The 24,698-nt window shown below is 61.9% G+C and overlaps 1 protein-coding gene across 3 annotated transcripts in view; it reads right to left on the bottom strand.

Annotated features, from left to right (window-relative positions):
* FURIN (furin, paired basic amino acid cleaving enzyme) overlaps nt 1-20,140 on the bottom strand; it is a 28,498-nt gene extending 8,358 nt beyond the window's left edge. Inside the window, exons 1-6 of one of the 3 annotated variants that reach the window (XM_030577408.1) lie at nt 19,930-20,140; nt 14,679-15,075; nt 6,319-6,417; nt 2,903-2,998; nt 756-884; nt 338-414 (exon numbers count right to left, since the gene is read on the bottom strand). In XM_030577408.1, coding sequence (XP_030433268.1) covers nt 338-414; nt 756-884; nt 2,903-2,998; nt 6,319-6,417; nt 14,679-15,075; nt 19,930-19,997 — 866 coding nt within the window. In that variant the 5' untranslated portion in view covers nt 19,998-20,140. Of the gene's footprint in view, nt 1-337; nt 415-755; nt 885-2,902; nt 2,999-6,318; nt 6,418-14,678; nt 15,076-17,679; nt 17,743-19,929 lie in introns of those variants that run through there. The other 2 variants (XM_030577406.1, XM_030577409.1) reach the window with 2 other exon arrangements.
* Nucleotides 20,141-24,698: the final 4,558 nt, after the last annotated feature.

The following is a 24,698-nucleotide window of genomic DNA, read 5'->3' as shown; positions in this document are numbered from 1 at the left end:
AGGAGGATGGGAATGGCCAGTCTCAGCTCCAGATGGCAATGAATGAGCCTGTGTCTGGAGAGGGGAGGCAGGAGATGGCTACAACTCTGCCAGGGCACAGGGGACGAGGACTCCCCACCCTGCCCCACCGCCTTCAGACGCTCAGGGCCTGGAGCCCAGTTTCCTGTGCTCGAGCCACCCCAATAACCCCTGAGTAGAATCAGGCCCCCACCACAGCTGGGGCCCCTACCTCCTCCTCAGCTCACCCCCCACCTCCACCCCAGACAGGCTCTCTGGAGCAGCTAGGCCCCGCCCAGTCCACCACGCCCCCAGGAGGATGACTCCTGGCCCCCCTCACCTGTTGTCGTTCATCTGTGTGTAGCGAGGCTGTGGGTCTGGGTCCTGGTCATTCACATCGAAGCTGGCCCCGGGGTCCTAGAAGACAGAACCTCTGTCAGCTCAGCAGAGCCCCATGCTCCCTTCTGGGCCAGGCAGCTGCCCACAGCTGTGCTGTGGTTCACAGCAAGCTCACGGAATCACAGGCCAGCCCCGACCCGTGGCATGGGAGGGGGAGACTTCACTCCTCTAGCAGCCAGTGCTGCCTTGCCACACTTCTAGACTCCAGGGCCAGGCCCAAATCCTGCTCAGCCTGGGGCCGTGTGCCAGGAGCCTCGGGCTGCAGCTGAGTGGCAGGTGTGGTTTTCAAAGACGACAGGTCCCAGCATGCTGTGCACCCAGCTGCGAACACAGCGCAGCACACTGGGGCCCCTACTCACATAGTTGTCCTCTAGGTCTGGGTGGTTCTTCTCAATGCCATCGTCCAGGATGGAGACGACTATCCCCCTGCCGGTGTAGCCCTGCTCCCAGGCCCCCCGCACGTTCAGGTCCCGCTGGTTCACGTTGTACTAGAGGAACGAGACCAGAAACCCCCTGATCACACCCTGAAAGATGGGGGGGGTGCAACCCCCAACCGGGGTCATGGAGCAGCAGCTCCCACAACCCACGGCTGTCTGCAAGCTACACTAACATACAGGTAACAGACAGAGTGCACCCCCAAGCTACAGGAGATGTGCAATCAACTGAGCTGGTTTGGCCCTTCAGGGGAAATCGGGGCAAGTGGAAGGACCTCAAAGGATACTGCCACACTGTGACCAAGTGGGGATGTTCTTACTGTTTTGTCTGAATACTGTGTGCCTCAGTTTCCCTTATGTGTTACTCAAGTGTCTAGGAGGTGGTGGGACAAGGCTGTGTGATACTTGCAACTAGCTGGCAGTCACACCCGGCCTCTAGGGATCTCTGGCCCTGGCTTGGCCAGGCTGGATAATTGCTGAACCCTGGCGGCCCTGTGCTGCCCAGAGGCCTTACCAGGCAGTGCGCAGGGATGAATACATCTGCTCTGGGTGGACAAGGCTGCCTGCCGGCACTGCAGGCGTGTGCTGCCGGGCATCGCTCGCCCACAGAGCACAGCTCAGACCAGCAGGGCAGAGCTCCTGGGGACACACCGCAGGGCTGCAGCCCAGAGGCCTTACCAGGCAGTGCGCAGGGATGAATACATCTGCTCTGGGTGGACAAGGCTGCCTGCCGGCACTGCAGGCGTGTGCTGCCGGGCATCGCTCGCCCACAGAGCACAGCTCAGACCAGCAGGGCAGAGCTCCTGGGGACACACACCGCAGGGCTGCAGCCCAGAGGCCTTACCAGGCAGTGCGCAGGGATGAATACATCTGCTCTGGGTGGACAAGGCTGCCTGCCGGCACTGCAGGCGTGTGCTGCCGGGCATCGCTCGCCCACAGAGCACAGCTCAGACCAGCAGGGCAGAGCTCCTGGGGACACACACCGCAGGGCTGCAGCCCAGAGGCCTTACCAGGCAGTGTGTAGGGATGAATACATCTGCTCTGGGTGGACAAGGCTGCCTGCCGGCACTGCAGGCGTGTGCTGCCGGGCATTGCTCGCCCACAGAGCACAGCTCAGACCAGCAGGGCAGAGCTCCTGGGGACACACCACAGGGCTGCAGCCCAGAGGCTCGGGCTCAGAGGCGGTGGTGGTGGGGTGCATGCCTTGCCCTGAAGCACGGGTGGGACCCCTTGGGGTCCGGGACACTGAAGGGCTCCTCCGGGGCAGGTTTAAGAGCTGGGTCATAGCAGAGCCTGGAGATCCCTGCTGGGGAGGATCTGGCATCTGGTGAGGGGCTGACATGCTGCGGGGGGATGCGCTATCTGAGCAGGAATTGGCCCTGGCACTGCTAATCCCAGCCATGTGCCATTAGCTGGAATGAAGGGATTAAGCGGGGGCTGCAGGGCTGGGGAGCCACCCTCCCCAGCAGGGGATCAGTGACCCTCCTGGGCCCGGATGCCACTCTACCCTGGATTTAGCTACAGAGCCCCAGGACCCAAGCCCCCATCTCATGGGTGGTCAATCTTCATGCACCCCTAGCAGGAGAAGGGGACAGTGCAGGCAGGTTCCCAGGCACCAGACGACATTTACCAGCAGGCGCTGCCCCCCGCTCCCGACCTGTCGCCCCCCCCTCCACTATTCCTACAATAATGGGACCATAATAGTGAGGCCTGAATGAAAGCAGGAGCTTCCGAAGGGATGTAACCGCTCCCGCTTCTGGGCGTTGACTGGCCTAATGGATGGGGAGGAGGAAATGGTGCCTGGCCCGCCCCAAACAGCCTGCTGCAGAGTTCCTTCCTCTGAAGCAGCTGCTCCCAGCCAAAGGCAGTGACAGGACACTGAGCTGGATGGCACACAGATCTGCTCTCGTCTGGCCATTCCCATGTTCCAGTTAAGGAAACTGAGGCATGCAGCAGGGCAAGGCCTGGCACAAAGCAAAGCAACTGACTAGAACCCAGCCACTGCACCCCCTTCCCCACCATCCAGTGCAGCACACCCGAGCCGCCCCCCCCTCCCCCCCGCCATCACCCACCAGGTACCACTGCTGAGGGAACTTGGGGTCTGTGGGCTCCGTGAAGGCGTCTCTCTTCATCCTGCGCTTTGCCACCTGCTGCTCCAGCCAATGCACCTAGAGACCGACAGAGGGGGGTGAAGAGCACCCCCTGCTGAGCAGATGGAGAAGCCAGCTCAGGCTTGAGCATCTGCTCCTCCCAGCAGCTACAGGCACCAGAGAGTGACCCCAGCGAGCCTGGCATGCCCCTGCCACTGCCCTGGCCCCTGGCCCGGCCTCAGGCTACACAAGCCCCTCTTGCCCCAGGAGCGAGCAGGACACAGGTGTCTGCCTGGCAAGGGCCTGTGCAGTGCCTAAGGGGAGGGGGCTCTCCGGGAGGAGGCAGGCACACTAAAGGGGCAGGGCTGCACCTCTGTCCAGGGTTCAGCGGGGCCAGGATGGTAGGAGAAGGAATCCCAGTAAGGTGTTCTCTCTCTCAGCACAAGGAGCGGCTGCAACGGGTTGCCAATGTGTCAGCTCTGCTTCCAGGCCTGGCCGCCTATGGACGAGCACAGGCTCTCGGCTGGTGCCACAGGCAGCGTTTCACAGAGCTGCCAGCGCTGGGCCCCGGGCTGCTGGGCCAAACCTGCCACAGCCCCTGAGCTAAGGAGCTCTCAGGGCAAAGGCATCCTGCACAGCAAGGCCTCTGTCATCAGACGCTGCCCAGGAACCCACGGCCCTGCCCATTCCCCGGGGAGCGCAGTAGCGGCAGAGCCCTGAATCCCTCCAGCCCGCAACTTCCCCCACTATACGGGCACCTCTGAAGGCATCACCAAAGTCTGCGGCCCATAGAGATCCGGGGGCGGGGGGGGCAGGGGGAGGGCTAGAGAAACCAGTCTCCAGCCCCCTGCAGTCTTGAGGCTGGAGTGCCAGGTGAAGCCATGCCCCCTCCCCCCCGCACACATCCCCAGCCAGGCCCCCTGCGTTCAGCACTAGCCTCGTGCCAGCCCAGGAGCTCAGTCAGAAAAGGCTCCTGCCACGGCGACTGGCCGGGCACTGGGCGTGGCCCAGCTGCTCCCCAGGACAAGTAAGCGGAGCTGGGGCTAAGGGGCCTGGCGTGATCCCGGCAGAGTAGACGGCCGATTGGGGGGGCACAGCAGCGCCTGCATTCAGTCCCGTTGCCTGGGAACGGCTCAGGGGAGCTCTCAGCCTACGTGAGAAGTGGGCACACTGGCGCAGCACCCGCCTGAATGCCAAGTCCAGTACCTGACAACCCGGACCCACAGCCCCCTGCTATTCCAGCCCTGGACCCCAAACCCTGACCCACAGCCCCTGCTATTCCAGCCCCGGACCCACAGCCCCCTACTATTCCAGCCCTGGACCCCCCGCAACCCAGACCCACAGCCCCTGCTATTCCAGCCCTGGACCCCACAACTCTGCTGCTGCCCCAAACCCTGACCCCCAGCCCCTGCTATTCCAGCCCTGGACTCCCCGCAACCCAGACCCACACCCCCCTGCTATTCCAGCCCTGGACCCCAAACCCTGACCCACAGCCCCTGCTATTCCAGCCCTGGACCCCCCGCAACCCGGACCCACAGCCCCTGCTATTCCAGCCCTGGACCCCACAACTCTGCTGCTGCCCCAAACCCTGACCCCCAGCCCCTGCTATTCCAGCCCTGGACCCCCCGCAACCCGGACCCACACCCCCCTGCTATTCCAGCCCTGGACCCCACAACTCTGCTGCTGCCCCAAACCCTGACCCCCAGCCCCTGCTATTCCAGCCCTGGACCCCCCGCAACCCGGACCCACACCCCCCTGCTATTCCAGCCCTGGACCCCAAACCCTGACCCACAGCCCCTGCTATTCCAGCCCCGGACCCACAGCCCCCTGCTATTCCAGCCCCGGATCCCCCGCAACCCGGACCCACAGCCCCTGCTATTCCAGCCCTGGACCCCACAACTCTGCTGCTGCCCCAAACCCTGACCCCCAGCCCCTGCTATTCCAGCCCTGGACCCCCCGCAACCCGGACCCACACCCCCCTGCTATTCCAGCCCTGGACCCCAAACCCTGACCCACAGCCCCTGCTATTCCAGCCCCGGACCCACAGCCCCCTGCTATTCCAGCCCTGGACCCCAAACCCTGACCCACAGCCCCTGCTATTCCAGCCCCGGACCCCCCAACCCAGACCCACACCCCCCTGCTATTCCAGCCCTGGACCCCACAACTCTGCTGCTGCCCCAAACCCTGACCCACAGCCCCTGCTATTCCAGCCCTGGACCCCCCCAGCTCTGCTGCTGCCCCCAAACCCTGACCCACAGGCCCCTGCTATTCCAGCCCCGGACCCCCCAACCCAGACCCACAGTCCCCTGCTATTCCAGCCCTGGACCCCCCCCAACCCAGACCCACAGTCCCCTGCTATTCCAGCCCTGGACCCCCCGCAACCCGGACCCACAGCCCCCTGCTATTCCAGCCCTGGACCCCACAACTCTGCTGCTGCCCCAAACCCTGACCCACAGCCCCTGCTATTCCAGCCCTGGACCTCCCAGCTCTGCTGCTGCCCCCAAACCCTGACCCACAGGTCCCTGCTATTCCAGCCCTGGACTCTCCCCAACCCAGACCCACAGCCTCCTGCTATTCCAGCCCTGGACTCTCCCCAACCCAGACCCACAGCCTCCTGCTATTCCAGCCCTGGACCCCCTCCAACCCGGACCCACAGCCTCCTGCTATTCCAGCCCTGGACCCCCCCCAACCCAGACCCACAGTCTCCTGCTATTCCAGCCCTGGACCCCCCCCAACCCAGACCCACAGCCTCCTGCTATTCCAGCCCTGGACCCCCTCCAACCCGGACCCACAGCCTCCTGCTATTCCAGCCCTGGACCCCCCAGCTCTGCTGCTGCCCCCAAACCCTGACCCACAGGTCCCTGCTATTCCAGCCCCGGACCCCCCAACCCAGACCCACAGCCTCCTGCTATTCCAGCCCTGGACCCTCCCCAACCCAGACCCACAGCCTCCTGCTATTCCAGCCCTGGACCCCCTCCAACCCGGACCCACAGCCTCCTGCTATTCCAGCCCTGGACCCCCCCCCCCAACCCAGACCCACAGCCTCCTCCTATTCCAGCCCTGGACCTCCCAACTCTGCTGCTGCCCCCACAACCCTGACCCACAGGCCCCTGCTATTCCAGCCCTTGGTCCCCTGCCCCCCAGCTCTGATGAGGCCCAGCTCACAGGCCGTCTCCCTAATGTGATCACAGTCCTGATCCCCTCCTCAACTCTGCTGATGTCCCCAGCCCTGTCCTGTACCTGCCCATCCCAGCTCTGGGCACCACAGAGGCTCGCGACTGGGACCAAACTGCCATTGCCAGGTGGCTTAGCCCTTCATCAAGGAGCTTTCCAGCAGCGGTGGGGAGGGGCCCCACGGGCAGCCCTGCCAGCGGCACAGAGAGGCAGACACCACCTACCTGGGGCTCCCTGGCCAAATGGCTATGCCGGGACCGGTGGGGCAAGAGGGAACGTTTCACCACCGCACGGTGCTGGAAGTGGTAATAGTCACCAACAATCTGCAACACAGAGAACGTGGGTGAGGCCAGCCAAGAGCCCTCCAGCCCCCTCCCCCAGGCTCCCCAGGGCCCAACCTGCCACGCCACCTGGGGGTACACAGCAAGTCTGGGCACAGCCGGGATTGGGAGCCCGGACTAGACTTGCCCCATCCCTGGCCCTCTTATTACACGTCCTACAGTGCTGAGAGCTGCACGGACAGACAGCCCCTGCCCACAGAGCAGAGGAGAGCAGGGAGGGTCACAGGAAGTGCTTGGGCAAGCCATGGGCTAGCACCTGGGGGTCTGCACACTAGACCTTGGCTGGGTTTTGGTTTCTTTCACAGTAACTGAGTGCAACAGCTGGGGGTGGGCCAAGGGAGAGGGTGCAGTGAAGGAGGGGAGGACTGGAGCAGCCAGTCAGAGCCCTGAATCAACCCTTCCCTCCCTTCAGGGATGCATCCGGTCCCCACAAAATGTGGATCCCCCCCAAGGCTGTGGCCCTGGAGCCTGCTGAGGGGAGGGGCACATGACACCCCCTATGCTAGCAGCCCCTGGGTCACGGGCATCCCTGTGCCCTGCTCTGTGCCAGGCTGGGGTGGAGGCTCCAGTTGTGAACATGAAGATCGAGTCCCAGCCCAGCCTCCTCAGCGAGCCCGGCCAGTGCTCCAGGTGCAGGTACTGGACAGGGCTTCCTCCTGCTCCCCAGGAGAAAAGCTGAGCCTAGCAAATGGAGGTGCTGGGCCTACCCCTCTTCCCCCCCACAGGGGATGGGCCTGACTCCAACACAACCCTGGCTCCCCAAAGAGCCTCCCGTGGGTTATTTTTAAACCCTTCCCTCTCCAGCCCCGTCATTCCCGTACACCACCCCACGCCCTGGAAACTGGCCATGAGTCAGCCTCCCTGCCCTCAACCCTGGCCTTCCTCCTGGGCTTCAGCCCCAGCTGCTGCCCGGCCCCAGGGGGGTCATTGTGGGAGTGATCTGGACAATACAGCCCTATGGCAGGGCCTCTCTGCTGCCAGGCCATAGCCAGGTCCAGGCAGCTCTGGCTTTAACCCGACACTCCACACAGCAAGTCGCCCCCACTGCCCCCTAAGTCAGTGCTTCAGGGGACATGGGCCCAGGAACACACATTGGTAAGAGATAGACCATCCCTCCCACCCCCACCTATACAGAGAGCCCTGGGGCCTGCACCCATATCCCCGCTGTGCCAATGGCCACTTGCCCCATACAGAGCTGCAGCCCAGCCTGCCAGGATGCTGCCCCAGTAACCCCTGCCCTGAACCCCCACATTGCTGCCTGACCGGGACAGGAGGCCACGGCCCAGGGCCATGCCTGGACGGCTCTTCTCCCTCTGAGCTGGGACCTCCTCAGCTTAGCTGCTGTTTGGGAGCAGCCAGGTCTCCCCAGCCCCCACTCCCCAGCAAGGGAACAGGACGCCCCATCTACTTCAGACACCCCCCAGAGCACCCCAGTGAAGCGAGCCCCTGAGCGCTGCCCGTAGGCTATGCTGGCTGGGGTAGGAGCTAGGGCTTGTTCCTCCACCCAAAACCATGTCCACTCCACGGCGAGTGTGCAAGCCCCTTGCCTCCCCAGGGAGCGCCTGCTGCCAAGCAGGCCTCTGAGCAGGGCGCATGCTGTACTGCGAGTGCGTGGGGCAGCCAAGCCAGCCCGCACAGGTACAGCCTTCCGGAGCCAGGCAGCAGCACCCACAGACCTTGCTACTTACAGCTCCCCAGCCCAGCCCGGTGAGGCCGGCAGCTTCCTCCCCAACGGCCAGCCCTTGCTCTTGCCGCACCTGGCTGTCCCCACCACCCCGGGAATAAATAAAATAAAATAAATTAATGGAGCTATACCTTTCTCCTAGAACTGGAAGGGACCCTGAAGGGTCATGGAGTCCAGCCCCTGCCTTCACTAGCAGGACCAAGTACTGATTTTGCCCCAGATCCCTAAGTGGCCCCCTCGCGCCATCCCCCCGCAGGCCCAGTGCGCAGGCATATCCTCTGCTTGGCCCCACTGCTCCCTGCTGGGTGAGGCCTGTGCCTGAGCGGGAGACACTGCTGCCCTGGCTGCAGGGAGCGCAGACTGCAGGCTCCTCAGGATGGGGCAGGCAAAGGGCACAGAGCCTGGTATGCAGGCAGTCCTCAGGCTGGCTCAAGGACCTGCTCTGGGCCCCTGCAGGAGGCCAGCCCTGCTCTCTCCGCCCCAGGGCAGGGCAGAGCAGTGGTGGACTGCTCCCCACCGCACTTGGCTGGCTCCCAGGAGGGGGAAGCAGGTGGCCACTGGCTGGGCCCATCCCTACGAGGTAGGTCTCTGGTGGAAGTCTCATGCCCTGGCCCAGCCTGTGTGTCGCTCCCCACTGCCATCCCCGGGCACCACAGCACCCCTCCTGACATGCCCTGGCTGGGACATGAGTTGGGGCAGTCACTGAGCCATAGGGGAGCTGGGCAGGGGCAGAGGTGACTGTGGGCCCCTCGGATTCGTAGGGAAAAGGCTGCAGGCAGTGCAGGCGCCTGCAAATCCTCCCAGAGCAGGTGTTGGGGCCCAGGCAGAGGCAGCAGCTGGGCTCTGCTCCCCCGCACAGCCTCCTGCTCAGCACAGGTGGCTGCACAGCCTGGCTCCCTGCCCAGAGCAATCACAGCACACACCAGCAGATCCCGCACAAGCACATGGGTGGAGACTGCAGCCCCAGTCCCCCACTTTCACCATGGGCTCCACAGCCCCCTACTTCCGCCTGACCCACGGCCCCAGCCAGAGAGCTGAGCGCTGCCCTTCCCCATGCAGCCCAGAGCGGGAGGGTGGCCATGGGCTCCAGCAGCTCTGAGTTCGAGGGGCTGCTCTGCTGCAGACGCCCTGTGTGACCTGGGCGAGCTCCTTCTGTGCCCCCGTAGCAGTCCACTGGGGGCAGGGCTATGGTGCCAAAGGCCAGAGACAGGCCCCCATGCATCCTGTCAGTGGGGCTGTGGTCCTGCCCAGGCACAGGGCAAAGGATGCGACCAGCGCCACGTGATACGGGAACTGGGGGAGAGAAAAGCTACTTGGTTTCATAAACCGCCCTTGGCCCAGCAAGTGCCACGTCGCACCTTGCCTGCCTGGGCCAGGAACAGGGGCCCATTGTTCCCCAGAGCAGCTCCCAGCTCTGCCTAGTCACCAGACAGGATTACGGTCTGCCCGGACCGAGCAGCGAGCTAGCAGGCAGCCCAGCCTAACAAACCCCTAGCACCGAGTGCCCCCGAGGCTATGGGAATGCACCGTGTTCAGGGCAGGCCCAAACCCTTCATCCCCAAAGCCCATCCCAACCCTCTGCCCCAGCCCTGAGCCCCCTCCCACACACCGAACCCCTCGGCCCCACCCCCACCACATGAACGTTGTTGTGTGTGACAGCACCTTCCTACGGGTGCACATAACAAAACTCATCCTGCACACGGACAGAAAAAATTAGAGGGACACTGCCAAGCCTGTGTCCTGCCCCCTCTGAGCCTCACCCCCAGTCCCGCGGGCCTCCTGCCAGCTGGGAAGCCCAAGCCAGACTGGTGCCAGCCCTGCCCTGCTGGGACCAGTGTCACACTGGTCTGCGATGCCTCATCAGGGAATTAAGCCAGAAAAGCGCCATCCTTCCGCTGTGCTGCCAAGTGAAATAACTGCACAGGCTGGGAGGCGGCCCCCTCCTCAAACCCACGCAGCTCTGCTCTTCCCTGCAGGATCTCGGCCCCAGCCTCAACAGCTCCCTGGCACCAGCTGCTGCTGCACAATAGGAGGGATGGGAGGGCAGGAGGCAGCACGCTACCCAAGCAGGGGTTTGACCTACTGCCCTGGCCAGGGGACCCTGAGTTCATAGCTTGCATTTGGCAGAGGGATCTGTGCAGCCCCAATACACTCTGGGACCTGCCCCAGTGGGATGGAGACCATGGGGCACGCCAGGAGACACAATCTGAGTAGCAGGGTGTGACAAAGTGGGACTGTTCTTAATGTTTCCTCTGAATACTGTGTGGGTGCCTCAGTTTCTGGCCGACACTCGGTCTCCTGGCAACTAATAGTTAGGCCCTCCCCCCCTGCAAGGGGATGCTAAAGGTGGGGGAGAACAAAGGGTGACCTCCTGGCCCGGGAAAGGAACTCAGCAGAGACGGAGGGGCCGGAGGGGGTTTCAGTTCAGGGCTGGCTGGGGATGGGAAGTGAGGGCAGACAGGGGTGTCTGGCTTGCTGGGCCCCGTTTTCTGTACCTACAAGCTCTGTTTTAGACTGCGTTCTTGTCATCGAACATAGCTCTGTTTTACTGGCTGGCTGAGAGTCACATCTGACTGCAAAGTGGGGGTGCAGGACCCTGTGGCTTCCCCAGGACCCCGCCGGGGTGGACTCGCTGTGGGAAGCGCACGGAGGGGCAGAGGATGCTGAATGCTCCAAGGAGAGACCCAGGAGGTGAAGCTGTGTGAGCTTCTTGCCCTGAACAAGTCTGCTCCAAGGGAAAGGAGGCTCCCCAGAGTCTTGCCTGGCTTGGTGGGGAGCAGTTCCAGAGCATGGCCCGGGGACTCCGTGACACAGGGCACCCCACAGAGCAAGCTGGGGCACTGCCTCTCCACCCCTGTGGCCAGCACTACCCTGCAGGGACCTCCTAGCAACAGCCCAGGCCCAGCAGCAGCCAGCACTGTGGGGCCATAGACCAGGCAGCTTCACCCCCTGGCCCTCCAGAAGCCAGCCCAGCAAGCTCTGCAGCAATGCAAGCTCCAGCCCAGCTCTCCCCAACTCGCCTGTGTAGCGGCAGGCTGAGCCCTCGGGCCCCAATGCTCCCCAGCAAGCATGTCCCCTCTACCCCCCCGGCAGCAGAACCAGCCCCACTGCCAGCGAGGAGGCAGCTGCAGGAAGAACAGCTCCGGGAGCAGAGGAGGAATCCTGGCACCAAGGGGCACTGGCCTCAGTGTGGGGTTTGAAGCTTTCACTCCAATTCGAAGATCTGCCTGAACCGTCAGGGCAAATGCCAGGCCTCCCCGTGCCACATCCCTCCCCGACAGCCTGCACCGTCAGAGCAAACGCCAGGCCCCCCAGTGCCATATACCCCCACCCCGCACCGTCAGGGCAAATGCCAGGCCTCCCCGTGCCACATCCCCCCCGACAGCCTGCACCGTCAGAGCAAACGCCAGGGCCCCCAGTGCCATATACCCCACCCCGCACCGTCAGGGCAAATGCCAGGCCTCCCCGTGCCACATCCCCCCCGACAGCCTGCACCGTCAGAGCAAACGCCAGGCCCCCCAGTGCCATATACCCCCACCCCGCACCGTCAGGGCAAATGCCAGGCCTCCCCGTGCCACATCCCCCCCGACAGCCTGCACCGTCAGAGCAAACGCCAGGCCCCCCAGTGCCATATACCCCACCCCGCACCGTCAGGGCAAAAGCCAGGCCTCCCCATGCCACCCCCCCTCAAAGCCCAAACCGTCAGAGCAAACGCCAGGTCCTCTCGTGCCACTCCCCCACCACAGCCCACACCGTCAGGGCAAACGCCAGGCCCCCCCATGCCACACACCCCAGTCCAAACAGTCAGAGCAAACGCCAAGCCCCCCCGTGCCACCCCCCCAAAGCCCAAACCATCAGAGCAAATGCCAGACCCCCCCGTGCCGCCCCCCGCATCGTCAGAGCAAATGCCAAGCCCTCCCATGCCACTCCCGCTAGCCCGCACCATCAGGACAAACGCCAGGCCCCCCTGTGCCATCCCCCAGCCACAGCCCAAACCGTCAGGGCAAACACCAGGCCCCCCCGTGCCACCCCCCCCAAGCCCGAACCATCAGAGCAAATGCCAGGCCCCCCCGTGTCATCCCCCCAAAGCCCGAACCGTCAGGGCAAATGCCAGACATCCCCGTGACACCCCCCACACCGTCAGAGCAAATGCCAACCCCTCCCATGCCACTCCCCCTAGCCCGCACCATCAGGACAAACGCCAGGCCCCCCCGTAGCACCACCCCCAGCCCGAATCATCAGAGCAAATGCCAAGCCCCTCCGTGCTGCCACCCCCCACCCCCAGCCCACACCCTGACTGCTCTGGGACATGCTAGCCCCTGCCCCCACCCACAGCAAGCGCACATGGTCATTGAGCCCTGCATGCGGGTCCCTTTATGAGCCAGCAAAAAGAGGCACCCGGGCTATTCTGGAGGCAGCTGCTTTCCCTGCCCCCCAGCTGGCTGCAGCCGGATGGCTCAGAGCAAGATCCCAGCCCTACCGCTACCAATTGTGAAACTTCCTGAGGGATTTCAACACGCCCCCCCCCCCACTTCCTTCCTGGCAGAGCAAGAGCCCTGCACCCTGCTGGCTGAGGAAGGCCTTGGGGGGCATGGAAGCCCACTTCTCAGACACCCACATGCACTCCCCACCCCCAGCTCTGCAACCCCTGCCCCCAATCCACCCCAGGGCAGGTGGGGCTGGGCCAGTCGCTCTCCTTGCACGTGCCCCGTGAAGCCCTGGAACGGGCACAATGGCAGCAGTGGTGATTTTCACCAGAGGCTTCACTCCACACACTGCGTGAGCAAGGCAGGGCAGCTGTGCAAGGACAGAGCCAAGAGCCCCGACTAGATCTGGGCAGCCCAGCCCCCAACCTAACACCACCCTGGGTGCCCCTCTCTTACTCCTGGGGGGGCTGTAGGAGAATGGCCAAGAATGCAAGGGGGTTGGGTTCCCCTTCCCCCGAACGGGAAATGGGGGACAGGGGGACTCCCCGCAGCCTGAGGCCCCAGGGCACAGCACAGCCCGATCCCATGTCACTAGGGCAGAGCTCAACAGCAGCCAGTGCTGCCAGGGGAGGTGCGAGGGCAGAACCTGACCTGGGCAGTCAGCCCCCCAGATCGTGGCCGCCTCAAGCCCCTGCTCCCCACCCGTACACAAGTGCTCCTGAGCACTCACTCTTCAGCCAGAGGAAGCCTGGCAAACTAGCAGCACCCCTCCTGCGAGGGCAGCTGGCAGTCCTAGCCAAGTGGTCCCCTGGCCGGCAGTGCTTTGCCAGGGCTCCCAGGAGGGGCAGGGAGACATTCCACAGAGACAAAACAGGCAGGGAGCAGGGAGTGCAGCACAAGCTGGCTCAGGGGGCCCAGGCAACCCGTCTCCACCCAGCCTGAGGTGGTGGGTCCTGGCCACCCACTGCTAGGCCCCAGCTGGGTCACCCAGAGGTGCATGCCTGGTAGCACTTCATGCTCTGCTGGTCACACCGCTGTGGGCTGCATCCAGTGCTCCCGAGAACACGTTACATTTTCCCACAACACTTGAGCAAGAGAAAGCGAGGACGCCAGTGCCCTGGGGGCAGCACTCCCACCGCTGCTCAGGAGCCAAGGGCTCAGGGACTGGCCCGGAAGAAAGAGCTGCCACCAGGACAAGAAAACAGAGAGCCAGCCAAGTCCCCGCCCCGCATGTCGCACGCTCCAGCACGCAAAGGAGCTGCCAAGGCCAGGGCCCCACCTCCAGGAACATCTCTGGAGAGGTGCCTTCACTATCATTGGTGTGAACGGCAGCCGTGCCCCCGGCACGGGGAGCGGGCACTGAGCATGGACAAGAGTCCTGGGCCTCAGCCAGTGCTGCAGAGATAGCAGGGGCTGCCAGGCTCCCAGCACAGAGATAAGGAAAGGGACACCAGAGCCAATGGGGAAGTGACAAGTCCCACACAGCCCGCAGAGGGGCGGCTGCGGGCCAGGCCTGGTGCTCAGCCCCCAGGCCCACACGCTGATGGAAGGGAAACGGGGCCCGGCTGACACAAGCATTTGCAGAGGGCATTCCTGGGGAAGGACACAGGAGTCATTGTCAACAACCTGCATGACCAGATCTCCCCCAGCAGGTTGCAGCACCTGCCACCCCGCACGGGATGCTGGACCTTTGTGCCCAGCTCACTTGAAGGGGAGCAGCTGGCAGGGGTCCTGGAGACTCACCCAAACACTGCTCCTCCTGATGCAGCCACCCCACAGCTCTGCCTCGCCCACTCAGTCTGCTGGGGGTGGGACCTGAGTGCATCCCAAGTCCCCAGTCTGTGGGCAAGTCAACTCCAGGCTGGGCTGAGGGGCAGCCAGGGGGTAGGCCCTGCCCCTAGCCCACACCAACCCAGGAGTGCCAACGGAGGCCCTGCCAGAAGAACTGCACTGACAGGGCCCCAGGCACCTGCTTGGCATTGTGCAAACAGACTGCCACTGCCCCCCAGGGAGAACTGCCCCACATGGCCCCAGGAGCCAGAGGGCCTGCCAGGGGCAGGCTGAGCACCAGGCACACAGGACTGGTGGGGGTGGGGGTGGCTCCGGCTCCAAGCAGGGAGAGGCTCACTCACCGGCCCAAGGTTGAGGAATCCATGCTTCTTGGCCAGCCTGTCAGCCTCCTGTGGCCCCCTTGGGACAAGCACGGCCCAGGTGTTGGTGTAGACGCGCTGGCCTAACCCCTCCTGGGCCAGCAATGCCACCACCACCACTGGAGTCCACAGCAAGAGCAGCAAACGGGGCCCCAGATCCATGAGAAGGTTGGAGCCTCTCGCCGGGGGCCCAGGAACACCAGTGCCCAGCAGGCCCTCCTCACTCAGCGCAGCCAGGCGCCCCGCCGCTCGCTCTGCCCGGCTGGCCCTCCAGCCGGCCTGGGGCTCATGGGGACGACATCCGAGCAGCAGGCTGAGCACGGCGAGCCGAGGAACTGGAGGCAGGGGCTGGACCGCACCACAACCGATCAGAGGTCCCCTGGAGGAAGAGCAGCACAAGTCACGGCTGAGCCTCAGCCCCCCAGGAAACACAGCGCTGCCAGGAGAGCCCACCCAGGCCCCAGCGCACAAGCCCAGAGCGCAGTCCTTGACAGGAGGGAGCACAGCGCCCCATGGGGGGCGAGCTGCGAATCCCCCCCAGAGGGGCCCTGCCCCCGGCCCAGCTCCCAGCTGCAGAGCTCCAGGAGGCCAGTCTCATCTCACACTGTTTACCCTGTTATTGGCCAATGTGTGTTTATGCTCTAGGCTTGCAAACAGGCAGCCACAGCCAGCGGGAAGCAGGGCAGGCAGTGTTTGCTGAAGGAGGGGAGAGGACAGCAAATGGCTCCCTCTGCCCAGGCAGAAGCAAACAGGAAACCCACCTCAAGCACCCAGCTCGAGGCAGACCCAGGACCAGCACTAGGGGTTTGAGTGCCCTAGGCGGACGGCAATTTCGCCACCTCGCACGCTGGTCCCGCAGCTCCGGTGGAACTGCCACAGTGGTGCCTGCGGAGGGTCCGGTGCTCCATGGATCCGGTAGAGCTGCCGCAGTCGTGCCTGCGGGTGGTCCACCAGAGCCGCGTGAGGAGCCGACTGTCCACAGGCAGGACTGCGGCAGCTCCACTGGAGCCGCCTGCCGCCCCCTCCAGCAAAACGGCGCCCACCAATTATTCTGGCGCCCTAGGCGATTGCCTAGGCTGCCTAAATGGTAGCGCTGGCCCTGGGCAGACCTCACCTGGACAAGGGGCAAGCAGCCAAACCATGGAGGGGTGGGGGGGGGAGAGAACCTCTCCATAACCAGCAAAAGAGACAAGCAGCCCCTGCACCCCTCTCCCACCCACAGAGACTTTAACCAGCTCCCTCGCTCACAAGGGTGCTGAGAAACCCGGAGCCAGGCGACCCGGGAGAGCTGCTTGGTGTGGGAGCACCAGGCTCAGGAGACCCCAGCACCAGGTGACTGCTCCAGCGAGGCCACCAGACCCAGGTGACATGGGCCCCAATCCCACAGCACAGCCATGGCCACGCCTGATCACGTTCAGCTTGAAGTCACATGGCCCCTGGCTTGGGAAGGGGATGGGGACACAGTCTGACTGCCATGCAACAAGGGCACAGTCACTCAACTCCTAAGCATCAAGGCTAGGCACTGGGGGCAAAACCCCATGGATCCAGGTGAAAACCCGGAAGGGGGAAGTGGGGAGCACATGGAGCGCCTGGCTAGCAGAGGCAGCAGCATCAGCCTGTAATTGCCTACAGATCAAAGAACCCACTGATGGCAGAACCCCCCTCCCCAGCTCAGCACCACCCGGCATCCCAAAACAGTTTACCCGTTGGCACCCTAATGAGACGTAATAATGGTGTGCGAAGGAGGCCTAGGGGAGAATGGGGGCACAGCCCCTGGCATGAGGCAAGGTGCTGCAGGGAGTCCTTGAAATAGAGGGGGATGGGGTAGCCCATAGAGCCTGGGGAGATGGAGAAATGCAAAGAACGCTGACGAAGGCTGTGACCCTTAGCTACAGTTCAGCGGAGGATTATTGCAGGGGATATGAGTGGCCATAGGAGGGCGAGAGGGGCCCATGCCTCGGCCACCTTGCAAGGGATGAAGGGCTGCACCGCGTGGCATGAAGTGCCCGTTTGGGGCTGCACTACAGACCCCTGGCCGCCCAGCTCCTGGAGCCAGGTGATGTTCTAAACAAAAGGAGCGATTCCCACAAAGAGCCTAAGCCCCAAGCCTGGGAAAGGAGCAAACAGCAAAGTTGTGATGGCTCAGGGAGGGGGGTCCCCATGTTCCTCAATGGCGGGTTAACACCACAGTCCACTACTCTGGGGACCCTGCCACCATCCCCCAGCCAAGGGCGGAGTGCAGTGAGCCCGGCCCCCCACTGACTCAGACACATTCTGGCTGCGGGGCCCTGCTGTCACCCTGCTTCTCTCCCAGGGTGTGGGGTGGAGGGGGACCCATACCCCTGCTCCTACCTCTCAAAGGGTAAGGCTCCCCTTGTGACTGCCCTTCTAAGTGGGGGCAGGGCTGATGAGTGGAGCTGAAGTGTACCATGGAATGCCAGGGTCTGGCCCCAGCTGCCCTTGCCATAGGGATGGCCAGAGCAGGGCTTGCCCTGGCCCCATCTCCCACATAGACAGGCTCTCGCGACCCCCTAGCACTCAGTGGGTGCCTATTTCCATGGAGCAGGAGGGATTAAATTCCTTATGCTAGGGCCCAGAGCCCTGTTGAGAGTCACCGCACAGCCCGCGGTGCCTGCCCCTAGCAACTTGCAGCCCTATAAACCACATGGGGACACCCTGGGGCATGGGGCAGAGGACAGCTGTGCACAAGCACAGAGGAAAGGCGTGGGAGGGGAGGATGGGCACAAAAGGTTGTTATGGACACAGAGTAGCTCAGCCAGTGATTCCAGGGTGGCTCCCACCTGGCTCTTCTGCACCGGCAGCATCACAGCTGAGGCTACACCACAGACCTGACATTAGACAGGGCACCCACATATAACTGGGTGTGTTAGCCATTGCAGTGTCTCCGCCTAGCTCGAACCCTGCCTGCTAACCTCTGGCACTTAATGACAGCCTGTGGAACTCACCAACACTAGATAATTACCCAGTCCAGAGAAGAGACGTGGCCAGCCAGACTTCACGGCCCAAAACAAACCACGTCCTCTTGATCCATGAGAGCAGCCGCTGGGGCAGCCAGTCCCTCCTCACCCCCCGTCAACTGCCCAGCTGCCCATCTTCTGCGGGTACAGCACTCCCACCTCCAGTCAGGGCTGCTCCAGTGCCCACTGATGGCAGCAGATGCTTTACCCAAGTGGGGGCCTGAGTGGGAGATGGAAAGGCTGCTCTCTCCTGCCAGGAGCACCTTCCAGCCATTGATTTCCTCCCCAACCCCCCAAAAGACCCATGTTAGACTCAGACTCATAGACTCAGACTCTAGGACTGGAAGGGACCTCGAGAGGTCATCGAGTCCAGTCCCCTGCCCTCATGGCAGGACCAAATACTGTCTAGACCAACCCTAATAGACATTTATCTAACCTACTCTTAAATATCTCCAGCGATGGAGATTCCACAACTTCCCTAGGCAATTTATTCCAGTGTTTAACTACCCTGACAGTTAGGAACTTTTTCCTAATGTCCAGCCTAAATCTCCCTTGCTGCAGTTTAAGCCCATTGCTTCTTGTTCTATCATTGGAGGCTAAGGTGAACAAGTTTTCTCCCTCCTCCTGATGACACCCTTTTAGATACCTGAAAACTGCTATCATGTCCCCTCTCAGTCTTCTCTTTTCCAAACTAAACAAACCCAATTCCTTCAGCCTTCCTTCATAGGTCATGTTCTCAAGACCTTTAATCATTCTTGTTGCTCTTCTCTGGACCCTCTCCAATTTCTCCACATCTTTCTTGAAATGCAGTGCCCAGAACTGGACACAATACTCCAGTTGAGGCCTAACCAGCGCAGAGTAAAGCGGAAGAATGACTTCTCGTGTCTTGTTTACAACACACCTGTTAATACATCCCAGAATCACATTTGCTTTTTTTGCAACAGTATCACACTGTTGACTCATATTAAGCTTGTGGTCTACTATGACCCCTAGATCTCTTTCTGCCATACTCCTTCCTAGACAGTCTCTTCCCATTCTGTATGTGTGAAACTGATTGTTCCTTCCTAAGTGGAGCACTTTGCATTTCTTTATTGAACTTCATCCTGTTTACCTCAGACCATTTCTCCAATTTGTTCAGATCATTTTGAATTTTGACCCTGTCCTCCAAAGCAGTTGCAATCCCTCCCAGTTTGGTATCGTCTGCAAACTTAATAAGCGTACTTTCTATGCCAACATCTAAATCGTTGATGAAGATATTGAACAGAGCCGGTCCCAAAACAGACCCCTGCGGAACCCCACTTGTTATACCTTTCCAGCAGGATTGGGAGCCATTAACAACTACTCTCTGAGTACGGTTATCCAACCAGTTATGCACCCACCTTATAGTAGCCCCATCTAAATTGTACTTTCCTAGCTTATCTATAAGAATATCATGCGAGACCGTATCAAATGCCTTACTAATGTTCCTGAAGAATGGGGGGGTCTGGACCACAGAACTGCCCATCCCCACAGGAGCAGCAAGGAGCCACCTGGCATAAATGGGAATAAGAACTGCCACTTCTAACCATCATTTTAGAGCGACTGGCAGTGCAGCGTGCCAGGGCTTTCAGCCCCTAAGACCATCCAGCCTGCCCCAACTGCCCAGCGGTCCAGCTGGGGCCCTCCCTCAGCTCTGGCAAGTTTGGGGCACTAGGTTTGAAGATGCTTTGGGGTCCCCAAGCACAGCTTCAGTGCAAGCCCAGCATGTCCAGGGGACCAGAGACACCATTCAGAAGCCAAGACACTGACGGGTGGTGGCTTTGGGAAGAACCTGAGTGCACTCCCTGGGTCTGTTCCCACCTGCTCAGAGCACACAGCTCCCAGCCTAGAGCCAGGTGCAGCGAACACAAGCTGCCCTGAGAGCTGGAGGAGGGGGCTCTGTCCTGTCACGTGGGGCAAGGCTGCCAGGTTGGGGTCTGTGGGGTCATCAAAGAAGCAATGTCCCACTATGCAATGGGGCCACCCCACAAATGTCACTTGGGACAGAAATGATTCACAGTTGGCCCGAGCCCTGGCTGAGCAGCAGCGCCATCGCTGCCCAAAACCAAGCCCCAGAGCATTCTTGCACACACCCACGGCACGGCCCCTTCTGCTCCAGCTAAATTCCCACCTTCCAGAGAGTCCCGGCTACCCTTTGCCCACAGCAGGAAGCGCCAGGCTCAGGCCTACAAGCAGTGCTCTCCCCCAGCACAGACATTTCCTCCAGCCTGACTCACCAGCAGGAGCTGCTCCCAGACAGCCCTGTTTCCACGCCTGCACCCCAGGCCAGCTCCCGGGTGCCCATCGCGCCGGGCAGGGCTGGGAAAGGCTCCTTCCCCCTCGCCCACAGGGCGAAGAACAAGTCGCTGGCCCCGCTGGCGAGGGGCAGAGGCAGGCTCTGAAATGGGGTCCCACTGGGCTCCCCTGACTGGGAGGTGCCAGGGAACCTGCTCAGGGGGCCCCCGCAGCACCTGAACCCCTGTCCAGCAGGGGAACCAGCCGGCCTCGGCCACAGGCCAGAGCTGTCAAGCCCCGAGCCAGGCCTCGGCTCCCCCCGAGCCCCAGCACTGCGGGCCGGCTCGCCCCAGCTTCAGCCCGCCCGGCCCGGCCCGCGGGGCACCCGCCGGAGACCTGCCTCAGTCCCGAGCGCGCTGCCCACGGGCTCGCGCTGCCCACGGGCTCGCCCAGCGGCCCGGTCCCCCCGGCGGGCATCGGGGGCGCCCGGCCCGGCCCGGCCCCACCGCGGCCCGGCCCGGCCCGGCCCGGCCCGGCCTTACCCTGCGCGGCGCTCGGCTCCGCTCAGCTGGCGGCGCGGCCCTTTATGGGCGGCGGCGGAGCAGCGTCACCTCGCGGGGAAGCCCGGAGCCCCCGCCCCGGAGCCGAGCCCGGCCCAGCAGGAGCGGGGGGGCCCGGCCCGGCCCGGCCCGGCCGCCGCCTGGTGACTCGCCGCAGCTGTCGGCCCGGCCCGGCCCGGCCCGGCCCGGCGGGCGCCGCCGGATGCTGTCACGGCTGCAGCGGGCTCCCCCGGCCCGGCGCCCGGCCCCTCCTCGGGAGGCGGCGCCCTCGGACCCGCGCCGGCCCGGGGGACCCGCGGCCGGACCCAGCCCTGCAGTTCCGGTGCGCGGACACCCCCCCCCCCCGACCCGGTCCCCTTCTCCCCCCACACGGGGGTCACCCCCCCACGACTAGTCCCCTTCTCCCCCCACGGGGGTCACAGCCGGTCCCCTTCACCCCCCCCCACGACTGGTCCCCTTCTCCCCCCACGGGGGTCACCCCCCCCACGGGGGTCACACCCAGTCCCCTTCTCCCTCCCAGCACCCCCTCCTTCTCCACCCCCAGGGGGTGTATTGCTCCTCCGAGGAAGCTGAGGCCCAGCTTGCTGTGAGGGTTCTGGAAGGATTTGGATGGGAAGTGTAATACCCTCCCCACAGGTCCCGGGGGATGTTGAACCCAGGGCCTGTAGTAGACACCTCTGCCCTGAAAAGATGGCTACTCACCTTTGTAACTGTTGTTCTTCGAGATGTGTTGCTCATATCCATTCCAGTTAGGTGTGCGTGCCGCGTGCGCGTTCATCGGAGATCTTTACCCTAGCAACACTTGGTGGGCCGGCTCGGCACCCCCTGGCATGGCACCGCTATGGCACCGGATATATACCCCAGCCAACCCAGTCACCCTTCAGTTCCTTCTTGCCGGCTACTTCGACAGAGGGGAAGGCGGGCGGGTGTGGAATGGATATGAGCAACACATCTCGAAGAACAACAGTTACAAAGGTGAGTAACCATCTTTTCTTCTTCGAGTGCTTGCTCATATCCATGCCAGTTAGGTGAGTCCCAAGCCTTACCTAGGCGGTGGGGTCGGAGTGAGATGTGGCAGAGTGCAAAACTGCTGAGCCAGAGGCTGCAGCATCTCTTGCCTGTTGAACCAGAGCATAATGCGAAGCAAAGGTATGGGCCGAGGACCATGAAGCTGCGCGACAGATCTCGTGGGTAGGTACATGAGCTAGCAAGGCAGCAGATGAAGCCTGAGCCCTGGTAGAATGCACGGTGATGCGGCTTGGGGAAATATGAGCCAAATCATAAGTGCGGATGCACGCCATCACCCAAGATGAGATCCTCTGAGAGGAAACAGGTAGGCCTTTCCTTTGGTCTGCTACCGCGACAGAGAATTGGGGCGTTTTACGAAATCGTTCTGTCCGCGCAACATAAATGCGAGCGCTCTACAGACGTCCAGGGAATGCAATTGTTGCTCCCATTGCGTTGAATGTGGGTAACATGAAAGGCCGAAACCACCTTAGGGAGGAAAGCCGGGTGTGGTCATAACTGCACCTTGTCTTTGTGAAACATACTGTACGGCAGAACTACCGTAAGAGCCCTGAGCCCGGAGACTCGTCTGGCCGATGTAATGGCTACGAGGAAAGCTGTCTTCCAAGACAGGTATAGCAGTGAGCAGATCGGTAATGCCTCAAATGGGGGAGACATGAGTCTGGTTAAAACCAGGTTGAGGTCCCAGGTGGGGCTGGGCGGCATACTTGAGGGTGTACGCACTCCAAGCCCTTGAGGAACCTCGAACCCATAGAGTGTGAGAACATGGAACGACCACCTTAGCCTGGGTGGAAGGTAGAGATGGCTGCCAAGTTTACCCTCAGCGATGACACCGCTAGGCCCTGCTGCTGTAGGCCAGAGGTAGGCCAAATAGAGGGGATCGAGACCTCAGTAGGAGTAAGAGCAAACGTTTCGCACCTGTAGGAGAAACGCTTCCACTCGACCAGATATGTTGACCAGTTGGAAGGCTTCCTGCTACCCCGGTTTAGTCACGCAGCAGCCACACCATAAGGTGAAGAGACTGCAGGTCCGGGTGGCGAAGCCTGCCATGGTCCTGAGTTATGAGGTCTGGGTGGAGTGGCAGGGTAATTGGGTTGGCTATTGACAGGCTGAGCAACGTGGTGTATCAGTGCTGCCTGGACCACACTGGAGTGATCATGATGATGTGCGCTCTGCCCCTGTGGAGTTTGAGCAGGACCCAATGAACCAGCGGGAACGGTGGGAAGGCATAAAGGAGTTGGCCCTTCCATGGCATCAGGAAAGTGTCCGAGATCGAGCCTGGGGAGAGACCTTGGAAGGAGCAGAACATCTGGCATTTCCTGCTCTTGCGGGTAAGCGAACAGGTCTATGTGGGGAAAATTCTCCACTTCTGGAAAACAGAATGCATCACATTGGGGCAGAGCCACCACTCGTGAGACAGGAAAGACCTGCTGAGTCGAAGCGCCAAGGCATTCCGAACACCTGGGAGAAAGGACGCTACCAGATTTATCGAGTGGGCTATGCAAAAGTCACAGAGATGGATGGCCTCCTGACAAAAGGGGGAGGACCATGTCCCTCCCTGGTTGTTTATGTAACACATGGCCATTGTGTTGGCTGTAAAACTGAGACACCACAGCCTCGCAGCTGCTGCTGGAACCCCTGGCACGCCAGGCGGACTGCTCTCATTTTTGGACATTGATGTGGAATGCCAGCTCCTGAGAAGACCAAAGGCCTTAAGCTCGAAGGTGACTGAGGCGAGCACCTGAGCCGAGAGATGACACGTCCGTCGTCAGGGACAGTGATGGCTGGGGCGGATGGAATGGCATCCCTGCCCACACCAGGGAGGGAGTTAGCCACCATTCTAGGGAGCCTAGGGTGCTCGAGGGAATGGTGACTATCGTGACCATTGGGTCCCTGTCAGGACGGTATGCCGAGTTGAGCCAAACTTGGAGAGGACGGAGGCGGAGCTTGGCATGTTTGGTAACAAACTTGCAGGCAACCATGGGACCCAGGAGACCAAGACAAGTGCGAGCCAAGGTCGCTGGGAAAGTCTGCAGACCTTGGATGATTGTTGCTATCGCCTGAAACTGCGGCTGTGGTAAGCAGGCTCCGGCTAGGTCGGAGTCCAGGATAGCTCCTAGGAAGTCTAACCTCTGCGTGGGAACCAGTGGATTGTTCTATAGTAATCATCAGGCCTAGACGTGTGAATAGGTCCTTGACGATGCCCACAGGCTGAGTGATTTGTGTCTCGGAGTCTCCTTGGATAAGCCAATCGTCCAGATACGGAAAAACCATATCTGACATCGACGAAGGTAGGCGGTGTCTACGGCCATACACTTGGTCAATACCCGTGGGGCTGTAGAAAGGCCAAACAGCAGGACCGTAAACTGGAAGTACTGATGGTTGGCTAGAAAGCGGAGGTATCTCCTGTGCGGAGGGAAGGTGGCGATGTGAAAGTACACGTCCTTCAGATCGAGGGCGGCATACCAGTCTCCAGGATCCAAGGACGGGATAATGGTTCCCAGGGATACCATGTGGAACTTCAACCTTATCATAAACTGGTTGAGTCCTCGCAGGTCTAGGATAGGTCTGAGACCTCCGTTCAAGTTGGGGATTAGGGAATAATGGGAGTAAAACCCCTTGCCCCTTTCATCCATCGGCGTCTGCACCTCTTCTAAGAGGAATTGCTCGTGAGAGGGGTCCCTGAAGGGGGGACAGGGTTGGAACAAATTGGAGATGGTACCCGTACTCCACCATGCGTAGGACCCAGCGATCTGAAGTTAACTGGGACCACGCCAGGAGAAAGTAGGAGTGGGATCCCGGCCTGTAACTGGTACGCTGCCCTCGGGCGCACCTTCGAAAGTTCGTCTTTGTTCCCAGTGGTGATTGCGAGGGACCTTGATCTTGGCCCTCTAGGGGTCCTGATGGTCGTCTGCGACCATCTCGGCCGCGCCGTCTGCCAAAGTCCTGTCTCTGGCTAGGCACAGAGTACGGCGGTGCGGCTGGGGACGGAAAGGCCTGTGTTTGGTGGCTGGCGTATGCACGCTGAGAGAGCGCATTAGGACCCTGTTGTCCTTCAGGCTTTGCAGCCTGGGGCTGTCTTTTCAGCGAAGAGGCCTTTACCATCAAATGGTAAGTCCTGAATAGTATACTGCAGCTCCGACCGGAGGTTTGAAACCTGAAGCCATGAGATGCGCCTCATGGCA

This window comes from Gopherus evgoodei, chromosome 10, assembly GCF_007399415.2.
Source record: "Gopherus evgoodei ecotype Sinaloan lineage chromosome 10, rGopEvg1_v1.p, whole genome shotgun sequence".
In the NCBI taxonomy this organism is placed as follows: Eukaryota; Metazoa; Chordata; order Testudines; family Testudinidae; genus Gopherus; species Gopherus evgoodei.
The sequence above is the reverse complement of the archived record's forward strand: the minus strand, read 5'-3'. Positions and strand labels throughout refer to the sequence as shown.